Genomic DNA, 24,111 nt, shown 5'->3' on the forward strand with positions numbered 1-24,111 from the left:
AGGTAATATTTAAAAATTTTTTTGGTTGTGACTTGAAAACCGACTCTGAAAATAATTCCAAATGGAGACTTCCAAAAATCTGTTGGGTCATGGCAGCATCACTGGAAAAAGCTTGGCGTGGCCAACAACATTTCTTTGAGAAACGACGCTCCTTTAACATACACATTCTGGTGTGCTTGGCTCATAAAAAAAAGGCTTACTGATTTGTGACTGCAGCCACATATCACATAAATTGCTCCACTGAAATTCTTCTTAGAATGAATTGCCTCACTCCATTTTACAAGGAGTCAGCACGGACTCGTTCTGAAGGCTCGTGTTACACAGATTTCTCCTCTGCTGCCAAAGTCACTGTTGCTACATTTACCAGTAAACTAGGAGGCCCCGTAATTAAAAGTAAATTAAGGCTTGTCAAAATAAATGAGCAGAGTACATTTGGTGATGAGGTAACCTCAATCGATCTGTATTTCAACTTCTCTCTTTACTCTCTAATTCGCCAATACTTGGGAAAACAGAGCAGTTCCCTACACCCTACACACGGACACACACACACACACACACACACACACACAGCCAAATTTGTATTGGGATAACTTTTCAGTCTGAAAGCCATAGATACTGGACTTTCTTTAACATATAACAAGAGCTTTTAAAAAGTCACAGACTAAGTACTGGGATGCTTGGGTGGAAAGAAGTGTAATATATGAAATGTTGTCCCCAGTTGGCTCAGTAGCTTGGCTGGCAAGGAAGCAACTCATTCCAAATGTTGGATTCAGTTTCTTTCACTCTCTGATTCAACAGCGGCCAGAAGCATGGCAGTCGCTAAATGTCTAGTCCTGAAGGAAAAAACTGATAGAGGAAAAAACTTCTACTGGCAAGAGGCAGCTAGAGGAGAGCCACGAAGCACAAAGGAGGGTCTCGGGGAAAAGCCCAGGCTGTGCAGATGTCACCCACTTCTTCACTTACGGAATATTCCTGTGTGTACTGGATGAGACGTACTCTACTCCCCACACCTGTATGGGGCATATAGTACAAGGGAGACAGACAAGAAAACAAGCCGTTACAATATCATGCAGCGCTGGCTAAGACAAATAAACGCGCAGGAGTCGGAGACACGTAACCTAGACCCTGGAGAGGAGGGAAGTCTGCCTAGGAGACGTGAGGTCTAAGCTGAAAGCCGAGGGATAAGGGTCTGGATGGTGAGGGGGGTGTAGGGGCAGAAGGAAGTGTTTCAGGTAGTAATTTTTAGATAGGACAAGGGTCTCAAGGGTCTCAAGGTCTGGGCGGTTCCTACTAAATGCTATTCTTGCCATGTTAAAATGCAGCACAGTATTTTACAGATGCAGCTGTAACCTGATGAGCTTGACCAGAACCCAACCTGGTAAGTTTAGCCCACTGCCAAAAAGAAATCAACATATATATAACCAGAAAGTGTACATAAGCAACGGTTAAGCCTCCCTTTGGGGAGAGAGAGCTTTCTCGCTGCAAGTAAATTAAACTACCGAAGGATAACCACATCTCATTCCTCAGTAGAGCACACCAAGCAGTGGGCTCCAGTTTGGTCACGGTTACAGCCTGAGGAAAATCTGGAGGTGAAAATTCTGAAATAGAATTTCTAGAAAGATGAATAACATCTATTTAGCACCCATTGCTCTTTTTTATCTACAAAAAAAAAGGGGTCTTGAAGAGGGAGGGTCAAGCTGGGGTGATACGCAGGGGTGGTAAGGAAAGTAGTTCCAAAACCCACAACCCATCTTCTTGGAATATCAAATTCTCCAGCATGTTTGGAGAAAATACAAGTGAATGTTTGCTATCACACAGGAGACTCAAATGTAATATATCGAGCCTGCACCAGATCCTGGGGAGGAGGTGTTATATTTCCTGTTTGACGCCCACAGAAACATTCATGAAGCAAAACTTTGCACCAGGATCTAGGTCTGGGTGCTTTTACATATACTCTCTTATTTATGTCTTACAAAGACCCGGGAGACAAATATTATTATAGTATCTTTCATGGAGACAAGGAAACCAAGGCTCAGAGAGGTTCTGTAATTGCCTCACAAACACACAGCCAAGAGATTTGATGTTAAATTTGCTTTTCTTTCTTATTTCAGCTTGTCAAAACTGCAATAAACATACATTTATTGGTAAAGTAACACCTTACATGTGTCAAACATTTTATTTTTTTCAAATCACCTTCACTATTTTTTTTTAACCTGAGTTTATTTATAATAATTCTGTAAAAAAGGCAGAGGGAGTGTATTGTGATTTGAGGTCATATTCTAACTATTTTACAGATGGAAAAACTAAGAAATGTTTTGGCCAAAGTTATGTACTACTGAGCAGGGATAACACAAGCTGAGGCAATCCACTTCCCAATCCACTGCCAGAGCTCTTCTGACTCACCCTCCCCACCACCAGATTTCTCTGAAACATAGGCATGTCTTTGAACCCTATAGGTCAAAATTCCATAGACATCCTCAGTCCTGAATTGTATTGCTTCTGGTGTCCACCAACTGTAACTCCAAACGAATTGTTCTTTCCTCTCTATGGCAAAGTCTAAATAGAAATGGTAGACGTGACCATCATCATGGAAGAAAAGTGTATAGACCTTTGTGTCCCTAACATACCTTACCTATAGACACCCCTAAACTAGTCTTTGAAACATTATATTCCATAGCCAATTGGTTTCAACTTCATCTTCAAAGAAAATCTAATTATGACCATCTCTCCTTGTCTTTTATTAAAAGGGCAAGTAAGATAGCACTGTACTAGAAAACTCATTCTAGAGATGAGGATTGCTCTTACAAATCCCTATAAAGGTTGGCCTCTTACAAATCATTCTTGCAAATGATTTGGAGGTCATTTCATTATTTCTAAAATCTAAATACTGCCCATGAGCCAAATTATACTAGAAGTTCAGAGCTTGAAAAGAACTTAGTTTTTAAGCCTAGGGGTGGAGGTACTTTTAAATTGGTATGTGTGCGTATGTGTGTGATTTAAAGTGAATTTAATATTTAAAATTATTTTGGAAAGAAGGGGGGAAAAACCATGCTCACAGTAGCTGCACAAGAGAAGTAAAAAGAATGTACAATAGAAAAAATTTTTACAAACATACACATAAACACAAGATAAAATATACTGTGTTCAGTTCAGGATGTTGCTTCTTAAGAAGGCCACCGGTAAACTGGAATGTTCCTAGACAGAATAAGAAAGTCAAGATAGCCCATGGTTGAAAACCTGTCTCATGTAGCATAGCTAAGGCAATATCTAACTTGGAGGGACAAAAGCACTCTTCTCTTGCCCGAAGAACCTAAAGAGCCATCAGGTGAGACAGGCCAGTAAACCAAGACAAGTGAAATCGGGAAACTGAGATAGATAGCTAAACAAAGTGACAGAGTAATTTACAGCAGATACAGAAGGTCATCTAGGTCTCAGTTGTGTTTAGGCTCCAGACCCAGAAAGGCAGCAAAACCAGGTGGGGGACACCAGGCCAGCTGCAATGACTAACACCCTGCCCTGACACTGCCCAATCAGTGGAGACCATGACTCTGAAGCAGCACACCTAGAAAACTGACGAATATTCTCTTGAAACCCTCCCCTGAGACCTCCCCTAAGATTCCTGCCTGCAAGAGAGAAATAAAAACCTCAAGACAAAGGCCCCAGAGAGTGGAATGCTCTCCCTCCGGGAACTTCCTCGCCCCCTGCCCCACCATTCCCTTTCCCTTCTTCTCCCTCTTCTTCCCCCAGGGGAATGCACCTCCTAAACCCTAAAGGACCCCACGAGACTTGCAACCTGGGGAGCAATGGGCAGTGGCAGCTTGTCACAGGCCAGTCCCCTGAACCTGTTCCCAAGGACCCTTTTCCCTGACTTCCCAGAGGTTAAGGCAGCCCAGCCTAGGCTCCCCTGTTGCTTCTTCTATGCTAAGCCCTTTTTTTAGTTTTATGTCCCCAGCTTTAATAAACGTTCCCTCACAGTCATCTAGACTCGTGTTGTGAAATTTTTTCCTGCGTGAAGTCAAGAACCCCTCACACTACCGTGCTGGCCCTAAGCAGAGCTGCCAAGGGCCAGGCCTCCTTTTAGGGTAACAACAGGATAATTTGACTTCAAGGGTAGATCTTAGAGGAAATTTCAGGGATATTGGTCTCAGCAAAGACTTCCTACTGACACCTGGAATGGGCTGAAGTGGAGTGGGGGGGGTCTATGAGATCACAACCACACCAGTAAGAAACTGCATATAGAGGTCTGGAGGGATCCGCGGAGGGAGAAGCATGAGGATCATGCATTGGGAAGAAGTAGATGACCTTCTAACTCAGAGATTCTGTGCAGTCTGAGATGGCAGTGGAAATACCTCTGAAGCAAAACCAGGACCTCAGGACAGTCCTGACCCACTTCAACCCCTCTCCAGGGCTCTGCATGACAGTCTGTTGAACTTCCCTTATCCTATTTCATCAACCATCCTGATCCCACCAGGAATACAAATGAAATATGGAGGTGAAGGGAGGAGAGGGGAGAAGGGAGGGGAGGAAGAAGAGGGAAAATAATTTTTAAAAGAAAACGGAAATGTTGCTCATTCAATGAGAGTATGATTTACTCTCTGTTGTAAATGGAAACTTATTGATTCCACAAGGACGAAACTATGACGTAATGCGGTCCAAACAAAAAGAAAATATCTGGGAAGAAAAAGGAAACATTTCTAGCACTAGGAAGTTGAGCCTGGGCTTACGCCAACTGTGTCTTGCACTGGCTTCTGGAAAGGAACTATGGAATAATTTGGGAACTGGATCCCTTTCACAGTCATGTACAGGAAACTATCCAAGTTCCAAATTTTTGGCACACCTGAAGTGGTCATGCTTTGCTCCTGATTTTGCAAAGATTGCTTGATTTCTACAGTGGATTTGTTTGGCAATTATTATTGAGAATGTATGGAGCACAGATTACAATCCTGATTCGCATTTTAGAGCAAAGTAGACATAATAGCAATATGCATGGGGAGCATTAAAGACTAACTACATCAGGAGTCGGTCATCTTGGCTTTGTTCTTATACCTCTCAGCGTTTGTGAGGACTGAACTACAGAGCGATGCTAGACCAGTGGTGCTCAAAGTTCAGCGAGCGTGAGAATCATCCAGAATGCTTATTAAAAGAGACTTCTGGGTCCAACTCCAGGAGCTTCTGATTCAATGGGTTGGGGCCTGAGAATGTACATTTCTAACAAGTTCCCAGGTGATGCTGGTTCTGCTGGTTCCAGAACCACATTTGAGAACTACTACCTAAGATCAATGACTTGTCCCAGGCCTGGCTACATCTGCACTTAATTAAAAGATGGTGACCTCTTGCCCACACCCCGCATCTCCACAGATGGTAACTTCATTACGCAGGATCCATGCCTAGTGCCCTTCTGATTAAACTGCCTCAGTGGACTTGACTAAGCATTTCCCATGAAGACCACCCAGAAACCTCAGAATGTCTTAAGTCTGTGTGTGTGTGTGTGTGTATGTGTGTTTAATTCCTAGTGCATTGCCCTACAAAACCCTACAAAATTTGGGCCTGGGTTTCTTTAAAATTTCCTTTCTCCACAGAACTTCATGGGAGCAAAGATGTTCTAAGTTTCTCCTGTTAATGAAATCCAGGTTTATAATTTTAGATGAAGCCTTTTTAGAGCAAGAATCTCAATGTGGGGATATTCAGTCACCAGACCTACAGTATAATAAATCTTATGTGCAATAATAAAGAAGGAAAATGTAAAAAATGCAAGAATCTAGTAATAATTGGCTTAAAATTTAATGCTTACACAACATGTAGGCATCATAAAATATTTAAAATATTTACTCATAGGATCTAAAGCAGTCCAAATGGTTACACTGGCTAACTGTAAAAAATAAAATCCTGCCCATGTACTTTAAATTATAATTATTATGTGCTCATTTTTATTGAATCTAAATCCAGAAATCAGATTGTTATGAAGATTTTATCAAGTCTTCCATTTAAAATGTTCCGATTTAATAGCCAAAAGAGGAAATAAACTTTCTATAAAATAAAGTACCCTTTTTCTTCTGAAAAAGAGTAGTTTGATATTTAGGTATTATGATATTAAGCAAGCATAGTGGGTTAAATATCTATAGTAACCAAATATTTGCACATCTATGCATATACAGAGAGTATCATTTACCAAACACTAATTCTTTAATCCAGTGCTTTTATCTACCCCCAATTTACTAAAGACACTTAAAGGAAGGAAAATGAACAAAATACACTTCTATCTTGGATGAGGTACCATGATCAAAAGCACAAAAACTGCACAGTGCATACTTAAGTTATGCATTTCCAATGTGGTAAAGGATTTTAAGAAAGACACAAGGTTACTGTTAGCTACCGTTAGGAATTCAGCTAAGAAGTGTGACTCACAGTTTGAACAATATGCTATTTTTAACACAATACCTTGCACAGAATAAATACTTACTATACTGTTTATGTTGAGTTCCTATCCAGACTGTGATCACTGTTGAGTTACTTTATAAGTTCTACATGAACAATCCTAGTATTGCCCTAAACAACAAATTCTGTGATGACTATTTGTGTTCAACTTATAATGACTTAGTGCTTATATATCTTCTCGGGGAAGGAGTCAATCATCTTCTAGTCCTGCTTTCAGAAATGGTCTCTTGATGCGAGCCATAGAAACTTTAGCTGCATCTTCCATGCTGGAGCTCATTGCCCATTGATTAAAACCGAGCTTTGCCATTAAGCATATGGAGAAAGAACAGCATTTGCAGGCTGTGGTGTAGGCTTTTCCTCTTTAGCACCACAGAAGGACACCAACTTCACTTTGTAATTCACCAACATAAGCAGGAAAGGACTGAAAGCAGAGAAGCCTGAAGAGAGGGCTATGAGAACAGCTGGGAAAAAGACACAAGCTGCCAAGTCTTTTAAGAAACAGATGAAGATAAAGTGAGAAATCCAAAGTGGAGCAATCAGCCACATTAATAAAATACTGAACTTGGCCCCTCGAAGAATTTCTGAGTCATCATCTCTAATCCACATGTCACCACATGTCATCTTCTTTCTTTCCAAAAGGAGACGTGACATCCAGAAACAGACCAAGACCAAGATGACTAAAGGAAGAACATCAATGAGAACCAAAAATATTTTCCCATAGTAAAACTCTACCTGCTTGCTTCCAAAGTCAGTCAGGCAATCCAAGTACATTCTGTTACTGGACAAGGGGTGTGTACCATTCCCTGCACCCAGGAATTCTGATTTTCTAGTATAAATCAACACTGGGATGTACACAGTCACACCAGCCACCCAGAGTGCAGCAACCACCTTTAAGGAATGCTTCTGCTGGTCCAGGCTTTGAGCCCCCCCCAAGGGATGCACAGTTCGGTAGAGCTTCCCGAGGTAGAGCAACGCGAAGTGTAACAGGAACCAGATGGCCAGTGAAGTCGTCAGGGCTGCCGTGAAGTGCAGGACCTTGCAGCCAGCTGACTCCAGCATGAAACCAGAAGAGTAAACAATTTTCATGACATTCACCACCAAGTTTTTAATGAGGTGGACAAATATAAGACTGAAAATCAGGAGAAAGGATGTCTGCAAGCGCCCAGTGATGCATTTCCTGGTAGAGTAAAATAAACACAGGTTTCCAACCACACTCACAAGAATGAGGGCGGCAGAAGCGAAGATCTCAAGCAGGTCCGCAGAGGGCTTCATGAGAAATGGCAAGTGGGCCATCAAAGGACTTCTATTCAGTTTAAGTCCGTAGGCAATTGGGTAGCTTGTAAGAGGTCTTAGTGAGAAGAACGGTGGTTTTTTAATCCACTGTATGTTGGCAAAATCCTCATGTGGTGTCAGCCTAACAGTTCAAAGATGACCTGTTAGAGATTTCTGCTTGCTCCAGTGAGGAGCTGCGGAAAACAGAACGGCTTCCCAAGAGGAGTCTGTTTTATCATCTCTGGGGACTTAGCTATGATGAGAAAGTTCTAGGTGTCATCACTTAATTAAAAGTTCTCAGAACTATATTTATAGGACTGCAATGCAGTTTCCTAGATACAGTGTCATAGGGTTTTCATCAACCACGAGGGAGAGAATAATGTTAAATTTGTGAGAGCAAAGGAAAGGTGGCCAGCAGCTGACGTGACCCTCTTTACTCATGGAAAAAAAAAAAATTAAAGAGGTGGGTGTGTCTGAATGGCAATTAAGATTTCCAAATAACAAAACAAAACAAAAAAATGACAAATTACCAATGACAGTAATAACATGACAGAAAGTTATGAAGTAGTTTTCTAGTTTCTCTACCATTTTTGGAAAGCAGGAATACTCTTACCTGTCCTGGTGATTTCAAGCGATGGTGTTACAAAAAAGGTGATAGAAAATACTTGTGAAGGCAGCAGAGAAAGAAACAAAGAAGGGAGGAAGAAAGGAAGACAATAATTAGGGAAACCCCCCTCCCCGGAGAGCATAAGAGGCTAGGAAAAGATTTATGTCCTAAGTATGATTGGATAGCACAGAGCAAGGACAGAAAAATGGCACTGAAACACTCTGCTCAGGTAATTTGGCATTCACTCACTGTTTGTATGAATTCTGTTGGCTAAGCATGTCATAACGATCCATTCTGGGGACAACCACCCCCATCCTGACAAGCTACTTTCCCTTTACTGTATTTGCTTGGAATTTTTGCTGTCAGTCATCATCCTATCCTATACTGTCACAACATACCCTTCAGCCCACCCAGTGGCACAGGAGCCAGCGTTCACAGACTTGAGCAATTGTGCACATCTCTTTCCAGCTCTGTGGTCAGTGACTTCAAGATAGGAGCTTGAAATTGAGTGTGCTTGGAGTATTTACACCATAGGAATGAGTGAATGCTATAAATCAGGGCTTTTGGGGGGAAAGGACAATTGTTTTACTAGGACAACATTAGCCTGAAAAAAGAAAGATTAGAGTGCTAAAAAAATTGATATTTAATCTACATAAGGATAAAATCAGTATTTGGCACCCACTAACCCTTTAAGTAAGGGCATATGTAAGAGGTTTATGGCAGTGTTAGCAGGTAAAAAAGCTGGGCCCCACAATTCCACTGGGGGAGAACGATCCTACGGGGCTGACACTTCCTATTAAACCCTTTATCCAGAACTGGCTACTAAGAGAGTAACCACTTCAGAGACCCCACACCACATTTTTCTTTCAGAAGAAGTACCCATTACCTTGGTGTCAACTGTAGCCAGTCAAAAAGGCTGTTTCTAACAATGATGATGATAACAATAACAATTAACAATAACAAGATAGTAATAGTAACTAATAATAATGCTCATATTGGCTACCATCTATTTAAAACCAATTTGAGACTGACACTATGTTGATGTTTAGCTTTATAACCTCATGTAATCCTTTTTTTTTTTTTTTTTTTGGCATTGGCTGTTTTATTTAAGGGCTTTTGACCAGCAGTTGTCCCTGACCCAGCCTGTCCCTTCTCTATAAAAGCAACTAAACATGAATCGAGGCCACTCTGCTGGAGCCCAGCCGAGGGGCCAGTGGTTGTGAATCCCAGGCCATAGTCCTTAAAAGGCAGAGGAGGGTGGGCAGTCCAGTTCAATGGGCAAGGTGCTGGGAGGTGGGTGAGGAGGCTGGAGGGTCCCGAGGCTGTCTCTGCGGGGCTTGCCCTCACCCAGGATGGCAGGACATTGGCCCCTAGAGAAGCCAGGGCCCTAGAGCCAAGGAGGTCAGGGGCCGAAAGAGGGAGCAAGTCAAAGGCTTTTGGAGCCAAGGGATGCAGTTCAGGCACATGGAGCCCAGCAACCCCTCAAATCCCCCCATCCTGGCCATGAGCAGACCCCATGGCCACACTTGCAGCCGCACATTCTTAACCATAGCCACTCCACACACACGCACACACGGGGGCTGTGAGGGCCCTGGACCTCAGGAATGTCTCTGGAGTGATACCCAGTGAGCAAGGGTCCATGGCACCAGGGCTGCCAAGGGGGTGGGTCCTCTGCTTTGCTACTGACTGGCCACCTCACAGGCATCTATCTACCCAATCGCTAGACATATCCACTGCTTTTGACAGATACGTGATGGGTGTCTGGAATTCCTTTAGGCACACGGTACAAGAGATGACTCTGGTATCATGGGCACGGTCCATTTTCACGTCCACAAGATTTCTCATGGTTGCAGAAGGGGCAGATGAACTGGGTCTCCAGGGTGCCTGTCATCTTCTTTGGGGGCGACTTCTGTTTTGACTTTCTGTGCCCCATGTCTGCAGGGGGGCAAACCTGCACTAGCCTTCCCTCGTAGGGACAGCCTCGTTCACCCGGGAGCACCTCATGTAATCCTTAATAACATGCTCACTTCACTGATGAGGAAACAGAAGGCCAGAGAGGAAAAGTAAATTGCTCAAAGCTACCGAGTAATGGAGACAGGAATCAAAGCCAGGTACGACCGATTCTACAACCACCAGCTCTTCCTCTCGGCCTCTCCACACATGCTGTCGGATGGCGGATTTTCTGTCGACTACTCTTGATCTTGCCCTAATGACTTACAATTGGTGCACTCAACATATAGAGGCCATAATAAACTCCTTTTGAGAAGAGCGTGCTCAGGTTTACAATACGCAAGTCATGCATGTTTTTGGATAGCAATTAGGCATCTCCCTTCTCCTTCAATGATAATAACACATGTGATGGTGTTGACACTTCTGTGTCTCATGAAGATCTTTAAACGTTCTGCATGAAACAGAAAAAGGCTGTTTCCAGCAGTTGTGAGCCCCACCCCTTCCTGACCGTGTTTAAACAGAGGCACAATGACTGCTTGGGGTGAATTTGGAGAGCAGGGAAGATATGAAGAACCACCTTAACAGCAGACATCACAAAACCCACTCTAATTTGAGATCTAACTTTAGGATAATGAACTAAGAAATTGTCTACATGATGTTATTTCTCAAATGTGCCCCAATAGTTACAATTTATGGCAAGTAATACTGACTTCTCAGGGCTAAAAGGATAAAAAAATGTTTTGTAAACCCTCCCCCCCCCCCAAAAAAAACAGGCTTACATAAACATCTGTTATTCAAAGGATGATATCACATATCATCATGTGATATATTCCTTTGCATTAGGACAAAGTGTAAAATAGATGTGATTTTTTTCTCCCTACAAAGTATTTCTATACTAGAGAACTAACATACATTAAAATGTAAGGGAAGTAAAATTAATTTTCGTGAATACTGGCTTGATTGATGGATAATATTTTTCTTTGTTAACTATGGCAAAGTAGGACTAAAGAGGTACCTTTGTTAAGACTGCCCTCAGCTGGTTGTCTACTGAGAACCTATCCTGTGCCCACCACGACACTGGACTCTAAGGATGATACACAGCAATGGAAGCCATTGTCCCTGCCTTTGAGAGGTATACGGTCTAGTTGTAAGAATATAGTGATATATATGCATAGTTATATATATATTATGTTATGTTATGTGTATGGATACATACACATATATATCATGTCATTTATTAGAAGATATATTTAAATAGTTATTTATTAAAAATTAATAAGTAAAGAATAATTAGTGTAATAAATTGGTTGTGAGTACAAAAATAAAAGTCAGACAGGAGAGGGACTCATGTGGGTAGAACTACTTTTAATCTTTAGTTCACAGAAAAGGAAATTTAAACTTGGAGAAGCTAAACCACTTGCCCTAACCAGCAGGAAAACTTGGCATTGAACTCTGCAGACCTCTGGCTTTCAACAGCTCTTTTGAAACGGAAAGGGACAGGGAAAAGCAAAGCTGACTGAATTGGGAAGCAGAGGTGCCAAGAAACCTGGGTGCCACTCTAAGGATCCCCAAGAGCTGCACTGCTGAGCTCCTGACGGCAGAAAGCCCATCTCTCAGGACAGGGCCCAGTGCCAGGAGGGCCCAGGAAGCAATGCTGCATTCTCCACCCAGGAAGGTAAGGGTCATGTGTACACTTCACAGGGGAAAGAGAAAAACCCCCCTTGGGACACTAAACACAGGCTCTGCCAATCCAACTTCACTGAGGTCATTTGAGAACCAAGGAGTTCAAAGGTTCTCCACAGCTTCCATTTACTTTGGCATACGATTTAACAGAAAACGAACTAAGGGGGAATGTATACGGCCCAGGCTGTTTTCCAAATCACAAACTGCTGAAGTTCTTTAGAATTTACTTTAACTCCCAGTCACATATAAAGTGGTTCAGATGTAAATGCTTTCCGTGTGGTTTAAGGCGATCTAGGCTTCGTCAAACGCACATGTGCTCTTCTGATATGAAAGCTGCGGATTCAAAATCTCAGAGTTCTCTGGGTTCCTCTCGATTAGAGCCTGCTGCCACTTTACCGGCGCTGGGTCCGAGTAGAGGTAAAGCACACCGCCTTCTGGGCGTTAGGTTCTCACAGTAGCGCAAAGATAAACAAACTGCAGCCCGAGAGGAGGGCATTTACTCCTTTAAATTGTGTATGTAATATAAATAAATGTCTTTTAAGAAGAGATGCCTGAAACTTGACTCTGAGGCTGAATCTATACAACAGCACTAATTTATTCTAATGAAGATCAGTATAGCACATATGGGGGAGGGCACGCCTTCCAGAGAGCAGGCTGGTTGAACCAAGCTCGATAGTTTACTAAGAATAATTCACAGAAAGATGCTGCTTAAAATTGTCTGATTTGGTCCCTGGCCAGGAGCAAACTGATATTTGCATTTTTATATAGGACAAAATGGAGGCAATCGCCAAGTCTTTTATCTTGTAATCAATGACTGCCTGAAGTTATTTTCAATTCTCTCTAATGCAGTGATTTTGTGACCAGCCAAGGGTAAGAGTAAAACCCCCAGCTCCAAATTAGAAGTGAATGAAGAGGAACGCCAGGCTGGCTGGGGCCCCAGCAATTAAATGGTAACTGCCTTTTAGATATACTAGTGTTGCTAATTATATTAGCGTGCTCAGTACTGGGAAACGTGCATAAGAGCTCCAGGCCACTCCGGTGGGGGAAAGGGAGCTAAGATTGATTAAGTCTGGCCCTGAGCTGGACCCTTCACATACTTTCTTTTCTGAAATCCTCATCATAACCTATGGGGTATTATTAGTTTCAATGAGGCTGAGTAACTTGCTCAGTTGGTTCCAGTTAGTACATGACTGAATCAGGAGTCTCACCCAGTTTGTGTGGCTCCAAAGAGCAGTGGGTTGGCAGGGCCTTGAGCAGGGATGGGGAGAGATACTAAATTCAAAAACTGGCAGAAACTGGGTAGCAGAGAGAGATGAGAGAATTTGAGAATCAGGCCTTAAAGAAAATGTCTGCAAGTAGGAGCCCAGTGGTGCCTTTCCTTGCTATACATGGTAAGGAAGAGCCTACATGAGGGGAGCTTTGAGGGTAGAATTTGGGGAAGCCTCCGTATGAGAACACAGGAGGCTGGGAGGAGAGAAGCTCCCACCGTAAGAATGATATCGGATACAATGAGGCACCTGTCACTACTTGAACCAAATTAAGCAGAGACAGGGTTGAATCATATATAGTGTTTATTCCAATAATGCTGGTAGTATGAGAGAGCAGCAGGTCATCCTTTAAATTCTGCTCTCACCTCCCTACTAGCCAGCTGATTATATATGCATAAGGAAGAAAGGCCACATGCAAGCGGGAAGGGAGCAGGACAGGGACTGCAGGGTTCATGGTCTTTGTGTCTCCTTCCAGGATCCTGAAGTCTCATAACGAGGTAGTTAATTTTCTAATATGTTAAAACAGCTCCCCCCATTCCTGAGACAGGAGGATGGTCAGCATTCCTGAGGCAAATTCCCAGAGGGGGTCAGGGTCCAGGCACAGCAACCAAGTCAAACTGTGTCCTGTCCTTGGTTTGTTCTCAAAATGTATTTCCTTTTCTGAGCAATGGGACCCATCCGAGCTTAGACAGGTCCATTTTTACAGCCTTGTTTTCCTCCTTGCAGGTCCATTTTTACAGCCCTGTCTTCCTCCTTGCAACACATCCTCCAGTTTCCCAGGGTCTGTAAGAAAACCTCTTATCTATAGTCAGTAAGGTGAGTAATCATTAAACAACGGTGGTCCTATCTTATTGTGTGCCTCTCCCCCTACCAAGAGGCATACTTTCTGGTGCACTGGAAACCGCTGAGCACCTCCAACACTAGAGGAGCCAGAGCAGAGGCCCCAGATGTCTGAGGCTGAAAAGCCTGGTGAACCAAGAAGCAAAGTGGAGGGGGCAGTGCCTACACTGGCACTCTCTAGGCTAAACTTGTAACAGTGACAAAATCTGCCCCTAGGAATCTGAAGCCAGAAGACCTGGGTTAAATTACAAGTAGATTGTGAAAGGTCTGTCAAGTCCTATTTGCTCTGACCTCAGGTTCCCCACAGACAATGAAATATATCGTCACATGTGTGTGTGTACAAGTGTATTCAAGTGTGTGTGTGTGTATATATATATATATATATACACATGTACACACATATATAAACATATACATATATGTTTGTATGCATGTATGTTTATGTTTATGCACACAGCTACAGGCAATCATAGAGTCAAATGAAATTGTGAGCCCAGTCTGAAGGTTGCAAGGTTTATACAATTGCCAGTTTTTGTATTTATTTCCTAAAGTCACGCAGATAGTCACAGAGGTGTTTTATGCTTGTAACTGGAAGGTGCTGCGTGGGCTCTCTGCAGAAGACTGAAATTCTAAACACACTGTCTGCAGCATAAGCTCAGTTACTTGGCAAGCAGTTACGGAAAATACCCCCAACCTTCTCCAGGCCCGAGTCCATCCCTGAGCCACTTCGTCTCTATCTCTACTCCATCCTCTAAAGATTTAACCCATCTCTGGCTTTTTGCACCTGACCACAAGCAACCGACAACCTATACCAACCATACAAGTAAAATCCACCCCATCTTTCCTCCCCTCTCGCTGGAGCTTCTCAAAAGAGGCATCTCCATTCACTGTTGCCACTTTCTTGTCTCCTTTGGCTTCTTAACCCATCACAGTTTTGTTTCTACTTCTTTTTCCTCTGAATTTTTATCATTTCACCCTTCCTACCATTTTCTTATTACAGCTTCTCATTTTTTGCTGGAATTAATTTGAGAAGGACAAGACTAAAGGCAAGGAAATTAGTACATTTTTGCTTTTTCAAAAATGCTCTCTGAGTCCACACAACTCTTCAGGTGACTTAAAACACAAAGATGGCTTTGTCACTTGGCTACTGAAGATGCTTCAGCGTCTTCCCACTGCCTACAGGGCAGGTGGCCAGTTCCTCCACCAGTGACACAGAGCCAATCATGCCCGTGCCTGCTTACAGTTCAGCTCCTACCAATCTCTGACTCACACTGGAAACTCCAATGACACTGACGGAGATTCTGTGCATAGTTCCTGCTGTTCTTTGTCCTAGGGTTTTGGCTGACACTGGCCTCTGCGTACATCCTTCCCTCATTACCACCCAAAGGAACCCAAACCCCCACCACTGGCTTCCCATTTGCCAATGAATGGTGCAGTCACTGGCCTATTCTCTCAGGTAACTGTATTTCCTAAGCTCCTTGGCCAGCTGACTGACTTCCTATTAGGTCTGGCCAAGGTCAGGCTGCGATGAAAGATTAGACGGCAGGAATGCTCCCTCCCCCTCCCCTTCCCCCTGTCCCCCTCTCTCATTCCCCTTCTCTTTCCCTCTCGCTCTCCCTCACACACAGCCTTGCTCTGTCACAGGCAGTGTCTCCCGTATGTTATCAGCACCTATAAGGCAGCATCCTCATTAGCATCATTCTCCATTGTTCTAGAAGCCCTAACTTGTAGGTGATCGCAGACCTCTTTCCTTTGTCCTTTCAGCCCTAGGGGTTACTCCTAAGGAAGCATTCACTGCTACACCTGAGCTCAAGTTTAGATTACCTACCTGCCTCTTCCTCTGTACAAAATTCCTGAGCAAACTGCATTCAATATACTCACCATAACAATATTATTATCTGCTCATACATCTGCCCCCCTCACAAGGAAATTCTTTGCCTTGTTCACCATAATCCAGAGTGTTCATCATGAAGTTTGACATATGGAAGGCACTCGAGAATTTGTTGCATGCATGGAAAAGTTCACTGAATGAGTCAGTAAGTTAAAGAAGAATCTTTTTATAAGAAGCTAACTTTGGCTTAGCCACAGAAGGTATCCAAAATGTCCTGCACCAGTACTATAGCAAGTCTTACCACAAATCACAGTTTAATATTTTAAAATAAATATAGGATATATTGCATTTTGGGGAAGGGCATCGATCATAAAATCAAAGCCATTATTCCAAAATATTTAGGGTCCACGGTTCCAAACATTCGAGATGAAGAACTGGAAAATGTAAGAAAAAATGGACATTTGACAACAGTGAACACACAAAACAAGGCTGACCAAGGGTCAGGGGAGGGCAACAAAGAAGGCAGGATTCCAAGGGAAAAAAATCCACCATGCAAAAGGGGTTCTTCTGAGATTCACTTTATATTCAAATTCTAGCCTTACCCAAATGTCTTATATGTGCCTCTTTTAACTACTATTCTCTTTCCTTTCATTGGAGAAAGCCATTGAAAACTAAAACTACTTACAAAAATTACTGAATAGAAGGGAACACCCTCAACTTAATGAAGAATCTTTACAAAACGCCACAGCTAACATCATAATCTTGAGAAACTCAAAGCTTCCCCACTAAGATCAGGAACAAGGCCTCTCACCATTCCTTTCAACACTGTACTGAAAGTCCTATCTAATTCTACTAGACAAAAGGAAATGAAAGGTATACAGACTATGAAGGAAAAAATAAAACTGTGTTTATTTGCAGATGACACGTTATCTATTTTAAAAATCTGACCAAAAAATTCCTGGACCTAATCAAGGTTGCAGGATATAAGGTTAATATACAAAAGTCAATTGCTTTCCTATATGCCAGCAATGAACAAGAGGAATCTGAAATTAGAAACATCATTTATATTAACACTCCCCAAAATGAAATACTTAGACATAAATCTAATAAAATATATATAATATCTATATGAAGAAAACTACAAAACTCTGATGGCCAGGCTGGGTGTGGCTCAGTGGTTGAGCATTGACCTAGGAGATGGCGGTTGGATTCCCCGTCAGGGCACATGCCCGGGTTGCAGGCTCAATCCCCAGTAGGGGGCATACAAGAGGCAGCCAATCAATGACTCTCTCATCATTGATGTTTCTATCTCTCTCTCTCCCTCTCCCTTCCTCTCTCTGAAATCAATAAAGATATATTTAAAACAAAACAAAACAAAAAAACTCTGATGAATGAAATTAAGGAAAACTAAATAAATGGAGAGATAATCCATGTTCAAGGATAGGAAAATTCAATATTGTCAAGATGCCAATTTTCCCCAATTTGATCTAGAAATCCAACTGACAAACTGATTCTAAAATTTACATGAAGAGACAAAAGGCCCAGAATATCCAACACCATACAGAAAGGGAACAACAAAGTTGGAGGACTGATACCACCTGACTTTAATACTTACTAAAAGTAAGAAAGACAGTGTGGTATTGGTGAAAGAGTAGGTAAAAAGATCAATGGAACAGAACAGAGAATTCAGTAATAGATCCACATAAAAACAGTCAACTATCTTTGACAAAGGAGCAAAGGCAATACAATGGATCATAGAAAGTATTTTCAACAAATGGTCCTGGAACAACTGGACATCCAAATACAAAAGAATAAAGACACAGACCTTAGCACCCTTCATAAAAATGAACTCAAAATGGATCATAGGCCTAAATGTAAAATGCAAAATATAAAATCTAGGGGGAAACCTAGATGACCCTGGGTATGGTGATGACTTTTTGGCTATAACACCAAAGGCACAGTCCATGAAAGAAATAACTGATAAACTGGACTTCATCAAAATTAAAAACTTCTGCTCTGTGAAAGACAGTATCAAGAGAGTAAGAAGACAAGCTACAGGCTTGGAGAAAAATATTTGTGAAAGACACATCTGATAAAGGACTGTCATTCAAACTGTACAAAGAACTCTTAAAGCTCAACAATTAGAAAGTGAACAACCGATTTAAAAATGTACCAAAGATCTTAAGAGACAACTTACCAAAGAAGATATAAAGACGGCAAATAAGCATATGAAAAGATGCTCCTTATTATATGGTATCAGGGAAACGGACATTAAAACAATAGTGAGATAGCACTACACACATATTAGAATCGCAAAAATCCAGAACACTGATAACAGCAAATGCTGGCAAGGATGTGGAGCAACAGGAACTTTCATTCATTGCTGGGCGGGTACAGCCATATTTTTGTAAGAGAGTTCGGCAGTTTCTTACAGAACTAAACATATTCTTACCATGCAATCCAGCAATCGCACTCCTTGGTATTTACCCAAAGGAGTTGAAAACTTATGTCCATGCAAAACCTTCACTGGGATGGTTACAGCAGCTTTTTTCATAATTACCAAAACTTGGAAGGCAGGAAGATATCCTTCAGTAGGTGAATAAATAATCTGGGGTACATCCAGAAAATGGAATATCATTCAGCACTAAAAATAAATGAGCTACCAAGGCATTAAAAGACACGGAGGAATCTTAAATGCATATTACTAAATGAAAGACTCCAATCTGAAAAGGCAACATACTGTATGATTCCAACTCTACGACATTCTAGAAAAGCAAAACTATGGAGAGAATAAAAAGATCAGTGATTGCAGGGATTGGAGGGGGAGGGTGGAGGTAGTGGCAGAGCACAGAAGATTTACAGGGCAGTGAAAATACTATGTATGATACTATAATGTTGAGTACATTATACATTTGTCAAAATCCATAAACTGTGTACTACCAAGAAAAGCTATGGACTTTGGATGATTGAGATGCGCCAAGGTAGGTTCATCTACCCTAATAAACGTTCCACTCTGGTCGGGGAGGCTGGCAATGGGAGAGGCTACCCATGTGTGGGGGCAGGAAGAATACTGGAAATCTCTGTCCTTTCTCAATTTTTCTGTGAACCTAAAACTTCTCTAAAAAATAAAGTCTTTAAAAATCACTGACTATTTAGCACACTCTTACAAGTTTACAAATTAAGAAAATTAGATCCAGAAGGGCCCAGTGACTTGCTAAAGGCCACACAGCTTCCTAATGGCAGAGCTGGGAAGAGGACAGCAGGTCTCCTGAGTTGTTCTGCAGCTACACTTTTCCAATGTATTGGAAAACAAACAAACAATAGTAATAAAAATAAGTGAAGTGAAATAAGTTAAAAAAAAACGAAAAAACCTTAATTTTTGCCATTAAAGCAACTTGACCTCAAGTCGGCAGCTGTCCATACATTCAGACCAAAGCACCTAGTCCAAATGACTTCATTAGCAAGACATTCAAAACACAGGTGTCCCATGCTCATTACAAGGAGGCAAAGGACATAGTGGTACAAATAATACACCTGTTTGGATACAATTATTTGGAATATGCATCCAAAGTCTCACATCTATGTCAAATATCTGAACAATAAGAAGCTGAAGATAGATGTTTATTTTTTCAGATGCATTATATGGGGTGTGTGTCTTTAAGAAAATTTTCAGTTTCAAGCTATTTTAAATCAATCAAGTGATGTTTTATAACTCTTCAGCAGTTTCTAGTATTATTCTAGGTGCTATGAAAAATAGTGATTTTTGGGTTTTTTTTCTTCCTTTATCCCTCTGTACCTAAGTCATGTTGGGTCCTCAATATAAAGACTGGAGTTTACTCTAGTAGCCCTACACTCATTTTCTGTTTTCCTGGGCCTGCCTCTTCCAGGTGAGCCAACATATGGGAGCCAAACTCAACCATCAGAACCCTGTCAATAGCAGCCAGCTTACACAGGGTCTCAGGAGAAGGAGCTCTGTCACTTCCAGAGCAAGTTCCTTCCAGGAAGCAATGCCAACTGGTAGAACAGGCAAGACAACATGTGACTCCTTGAACTGTTGGCATTAAATACAACCAAGTCAGTGAGAAAACAATGGAAGCCTTGGTACCTGGAAGCTCAATGTTTTAAACATAGATTCTTTCCTTCTTGACCAAAAGTTTTATGGGACTCAAACCCTTATTGAACTTCTCAAACTCCATCCCCCCAGGTAAAGCTAGCTGGAGCAGGTGTCGTGAACTATGCAATTTATCTGAATGTGTTTGTTATCATTATATCCTTATCAAGGGAAAGGGGGCATTGCCAAGGCCACTGAGTATGGTTCGTGCTCAGTTCAACCTCAGTTGGACCTCTGCTGCATTTGTCAAACTCCAGTCGAGTTCTTGGCTTCTGTCATTCATGTTATCTAGTGAAATGTGGAAATGTAGACATTCTCCAGTTTCCTCCTCCCCCATTTAATCTGATTCTGCACTTGGTAATCAGTACACATTCCTATGAGCTCTCTGACTTCAAACATTCCATTTCTACTGATAAGTATTAAATTCTCCATTTTAATCCACTACAATTCACTTCAAATCAATGCTATAGTTCCTCTGCTTATCTCTGAGCTTAAAAGAGGAAAACCTGGTTTACCACCATTATTCTTTCCATTTGCTCTATTTCTGGGGTCAGAAAACACCCAGATTCCTGAATTTCCAACACCCCTACTGTGGCGATCCATACTGATAATCTTGTTACCTCAGTGGGCAATATCCAGATTCATCTCACTCTTACCAGGTATCTACTCCATGACCCAATGTTCACAGGCATTTAAGTGACGGAGACCCAGTGTCTTCATCTGTAAAATGGGCACTTTGAGGGTACTATGAAGATTAAATGAGATCACGTAGGCAAAGTCCTTAGAGCAGTGTCAAACAGATGTTAACTGTTCCTGTTTTTATTATTGTTCTCCTAATTAGATCAAGGACAATATCTCCAATGATAAGCAAAATCACTCAGGACACAGGGTCACTGATGATTAATTAGGAAACCAGGACTCCACATCTGGAATTCAGAACATTGACACATGTTATCTTCCATCTTCAGCTGTTCAAAACTGGATCCATCCTCCAGTAGTGGAAAATTACAAGGGTTATATTTTTAAAATCTTTGCTAGTTAAAAGATGGTTGTGCTGATTCAGGGCTGAGGAAGCATGGCCTGTCATTAAGAACTGATTATGTGGAAGCAGAAGATCAAATGATACTGATATGAAACACTGTTCTGGAAAACCCAGGGGACAGCATGAGCAAACATGCTGGAAAAGATCACGCTGGGGATGTGTGGGTCATAATACAGCTCTTTATCAGGGGACGGCAATAATTCTACCCAGGGAGGCCTGGTTATCCAACCTCCCACAGTTTTAAGGCCACATTGGGATATAAAAGTCATCATAACATGAAAATATTCATAAATTGGCTATTTTAACACCCCTTCATAAAACCCCTCCCACCCTACTTATAAGTAGCATCTCTCTGTATTCATTAAATCAACATTTTTGGAAGTTAGTCCCACTGCTTGTGGGAGGTTTCAAACCTGCCTTTAATGCAACACAAATACAACGCAAGTGGACTGGAAATGAAATTGCAAAGCTTTCAAAAGAGGCAGGATTCACACAGTCAGAAAGAGTGATGTTGAGTAACTGCTTTAAACACACATCAAGTCACTAGAAAAGTTGGAGTGGTTAGTAATTTCAGAAACATATCAACAAGGGTAGTGGTGTAATAGATGTTTCACAAGAGAATGATTTGACAAAGAAGATGCTTTGGGTAAGTTGATTAAGCCCAAGGACATTTATGGGGGGAGGGTGAAAATGACCATAATTATGTACCACACCACCAAACAGAAAATGTTGTATATGAATGTATAATTTTGTTGAAAGAAATTATTGTAAATTCATTCTAAAGCTCTAATGTAAATCCCATTAAATATAGGCATAAATGGGTTCATTTTCATAATTTCAGTTTAAATTTTCAAGACGAAGTCCAAATTGGTGTTTGTTTTACTGTTTACTATGAAAACATGTTGCAGATTGTAGTGACTTCACTTTAAGTTTATTGGGGTGACATTGGTTAATAAAATTATACAGGTTTCAAGGGTATATTTCTATGATACATCATCTGTATATTGCATTGTGTGTTCAGCACCCAAAGTCTAATCTGTTTCTGTCACGATATATTTGACCCCCTTTTACCCTTTCCCTCACTACCCTTTCCCTCTAGTAACCGCTGTACTTTTGTCTGTGTCTGTGAGTTTTTGTGTGTAAGTGGTCTTTTATTCCTCTCCTGGCTATCCTCTGATAATGAGGACCTCTGGCTCATATAATCACACTTTGTTTTCATGGAGTACACTTGGAGACGTTACAAAATAAAACTTAAGTGCTAACTGAACGTAGTCCAAAAAAAAGAGTTCTCATCTCCAAGTAAAGTTCCATCTAATGAAGTTCATGAAGATAAAGAGACAGTACTGCTTTTTGAGCAACTACCACAGGCCGGGCACTTTACATGCCTAACTTCTAAAAGTTACAACAACTCTGCAAAGTTGATATAACTGTCCCCATTTTAGAGACAGAAAAACTGAGACGTGGGTTAAGACATAATTATTAGTTCACAGAGCAAGTAAGTGGTGGAGAAAGGGTTATAATCCATATCAAGTAAGAGCCTAAGGTCATTCCACCCGAAGCAGAGGAGACAGTAGACCTGGTGCTGGATGCTGGAGTTGGTGGAAACCAGTAGTTTTCAATTCAGCTGTTGATACAACCGTGTTCAGTACCAGCCTCCACAAGAAAGAAACCGAAATGTAGTTTCTGGTCCTGGCTGGGCAGCCTGTTTGGGAAGATATAAGACGCACATCTTCCAAGGGTTCCAGGCATTCTGTCCAGCCGGTGCAGCTACAGACATCTGAAGCACTTGTAAGTGCTCTTATGCATTTGCCTATTGTGCAATGTTGTTTTGAGTAGAATGGCTGGCTATGTGACTAAATATTTAGGTCTCAATGAGTCTAAAGCAATTCTGACATCAAGACATTAAAATCCAAAAAGAACCGTGAGAAAGTGGTTACAGGTGCTCCTGGAACAATGTTTTCCCACTTTTGCACAAAACAGCCCCACCACAAGTGCAAATGGTCAATCCTGACTGCACAAGGAGGTCCTTCAAATCCAGTAGGATCTCTCGGCCCTCGCACATTCCACAGGGATCCTTGCAGCATGGGATCCTCCTCTTGAGATGCTGAAGGCATTGTTATTTGTGGCCAGCAACACATGTTAGAAGCCAAGATCTTGATCTCTAAGTCAACAGATTCATGGGCTGCTCAGCACCCAGCTTTTGAAGACATATTATACTTTACATGTTCCAATAAAAATAAAATTAATATGACTTTCCACTAATAGCTATTATACCTCTCTCATAAGATCTTATTAAATAAAAGTATTCACTAATTCTTTAAGCTTTCTGGAGAAAGGCATAGTGGATCTGTGTTTGTTTTATTAAAGCTAAACATCTCATGTTGTTACTCAGGGTAATAGAACATTCAACATGAAATCTACTCAAAAATGTAAATGTTTGACATGTTTCTCATAGTTCAAATCTAATAAATTTCTAGAATCTAAGCTTGAAAACACAATTTGGTAAATTATTTTGAGCTTAAATGATTTATTTCTATGCCTTAAAACAAAACAAAAATGACCAATTATTATTTTTGAAAGCATTCTTATTTGAAAATAATTTTCATATCTACTCTATGGAATGATTCCCTATCTAGACAACTGTGTATTAAAAATTGTTTTTTAAAGACCTTCTATGAAGTATAGATAAAGGTTTCAGATAAGTTTCAGCACAATAAATTGTAAGAAAACCTTTAGAGGCCAAGAATAAAACTTATTTTTAGTAGACGTGATTTGTCACAAGGAAGACACAGATTCTAAGCTCTGGATTACCTTACTGCTTATTACATATATTCAGAAGTTTCTCTGAGTTCAAAAGTTCAGAGCAACAATTTATAAGGGTCTTAGCTCTGAGGGGAGCCAGAGGGAAAGTGCTGCTTTAAATCAACACTCAGCTCCAGTCCCTGGCCTGCTGCAGACCCCGCCAATTCAGTGTGATAGAGAGAGCTGCAAGTTCATACACTGTCAGGACACGCTGAAAAAGTACGATTTCCAACAAGGTAAATTCAGAAAACTTACACAAAGAACCTGCAA

The 24,111-nt window shown here is 41.3% G+C and overlaps 2 protein-coding genes across 9 annotated transcripts in view; both read right to left on the reverse strand.

The window, feature by feature from the left end:
- SNCAIP (synuclein alpha interacting protein) overlaps positions 1-24,111 on the reverse strand; it is a 138,725-nt gene that overhangs the window by 68,077 nt on the left and 46,537 nt on the right. The gene's annotated exons all lie outside the window — the stretch shown is intronic.
- On the reverse strand, positions 6,742-7,707 carry LOC308554641 (uncharacterized protein; the record flags this gene model as incomplete). Its single annotated transcript, XM_081131946.1, has 1 exon — positions 6,742-7,707. One exon carries the CDS (start codon positions 7,705-7,707, stop codon positions 6,742-6,744), a length of 966 nt encoding a protein of 321 aa, XP_080988072.1.

This window comes from Miniopterus schreibersii (assembly GCF_964146895.1).
Source record: "Miniopterus schreibersii genome assembly, chromosome: 3".
In the NCBI taxonomy this organism is placed as follows: domain Eukaryota; kingdom Metazoa; phylum Chordata; class Mammalia; order Chiroptera; family Miniopteridae; genus Miniopterus; species Miniopterus schreibersii.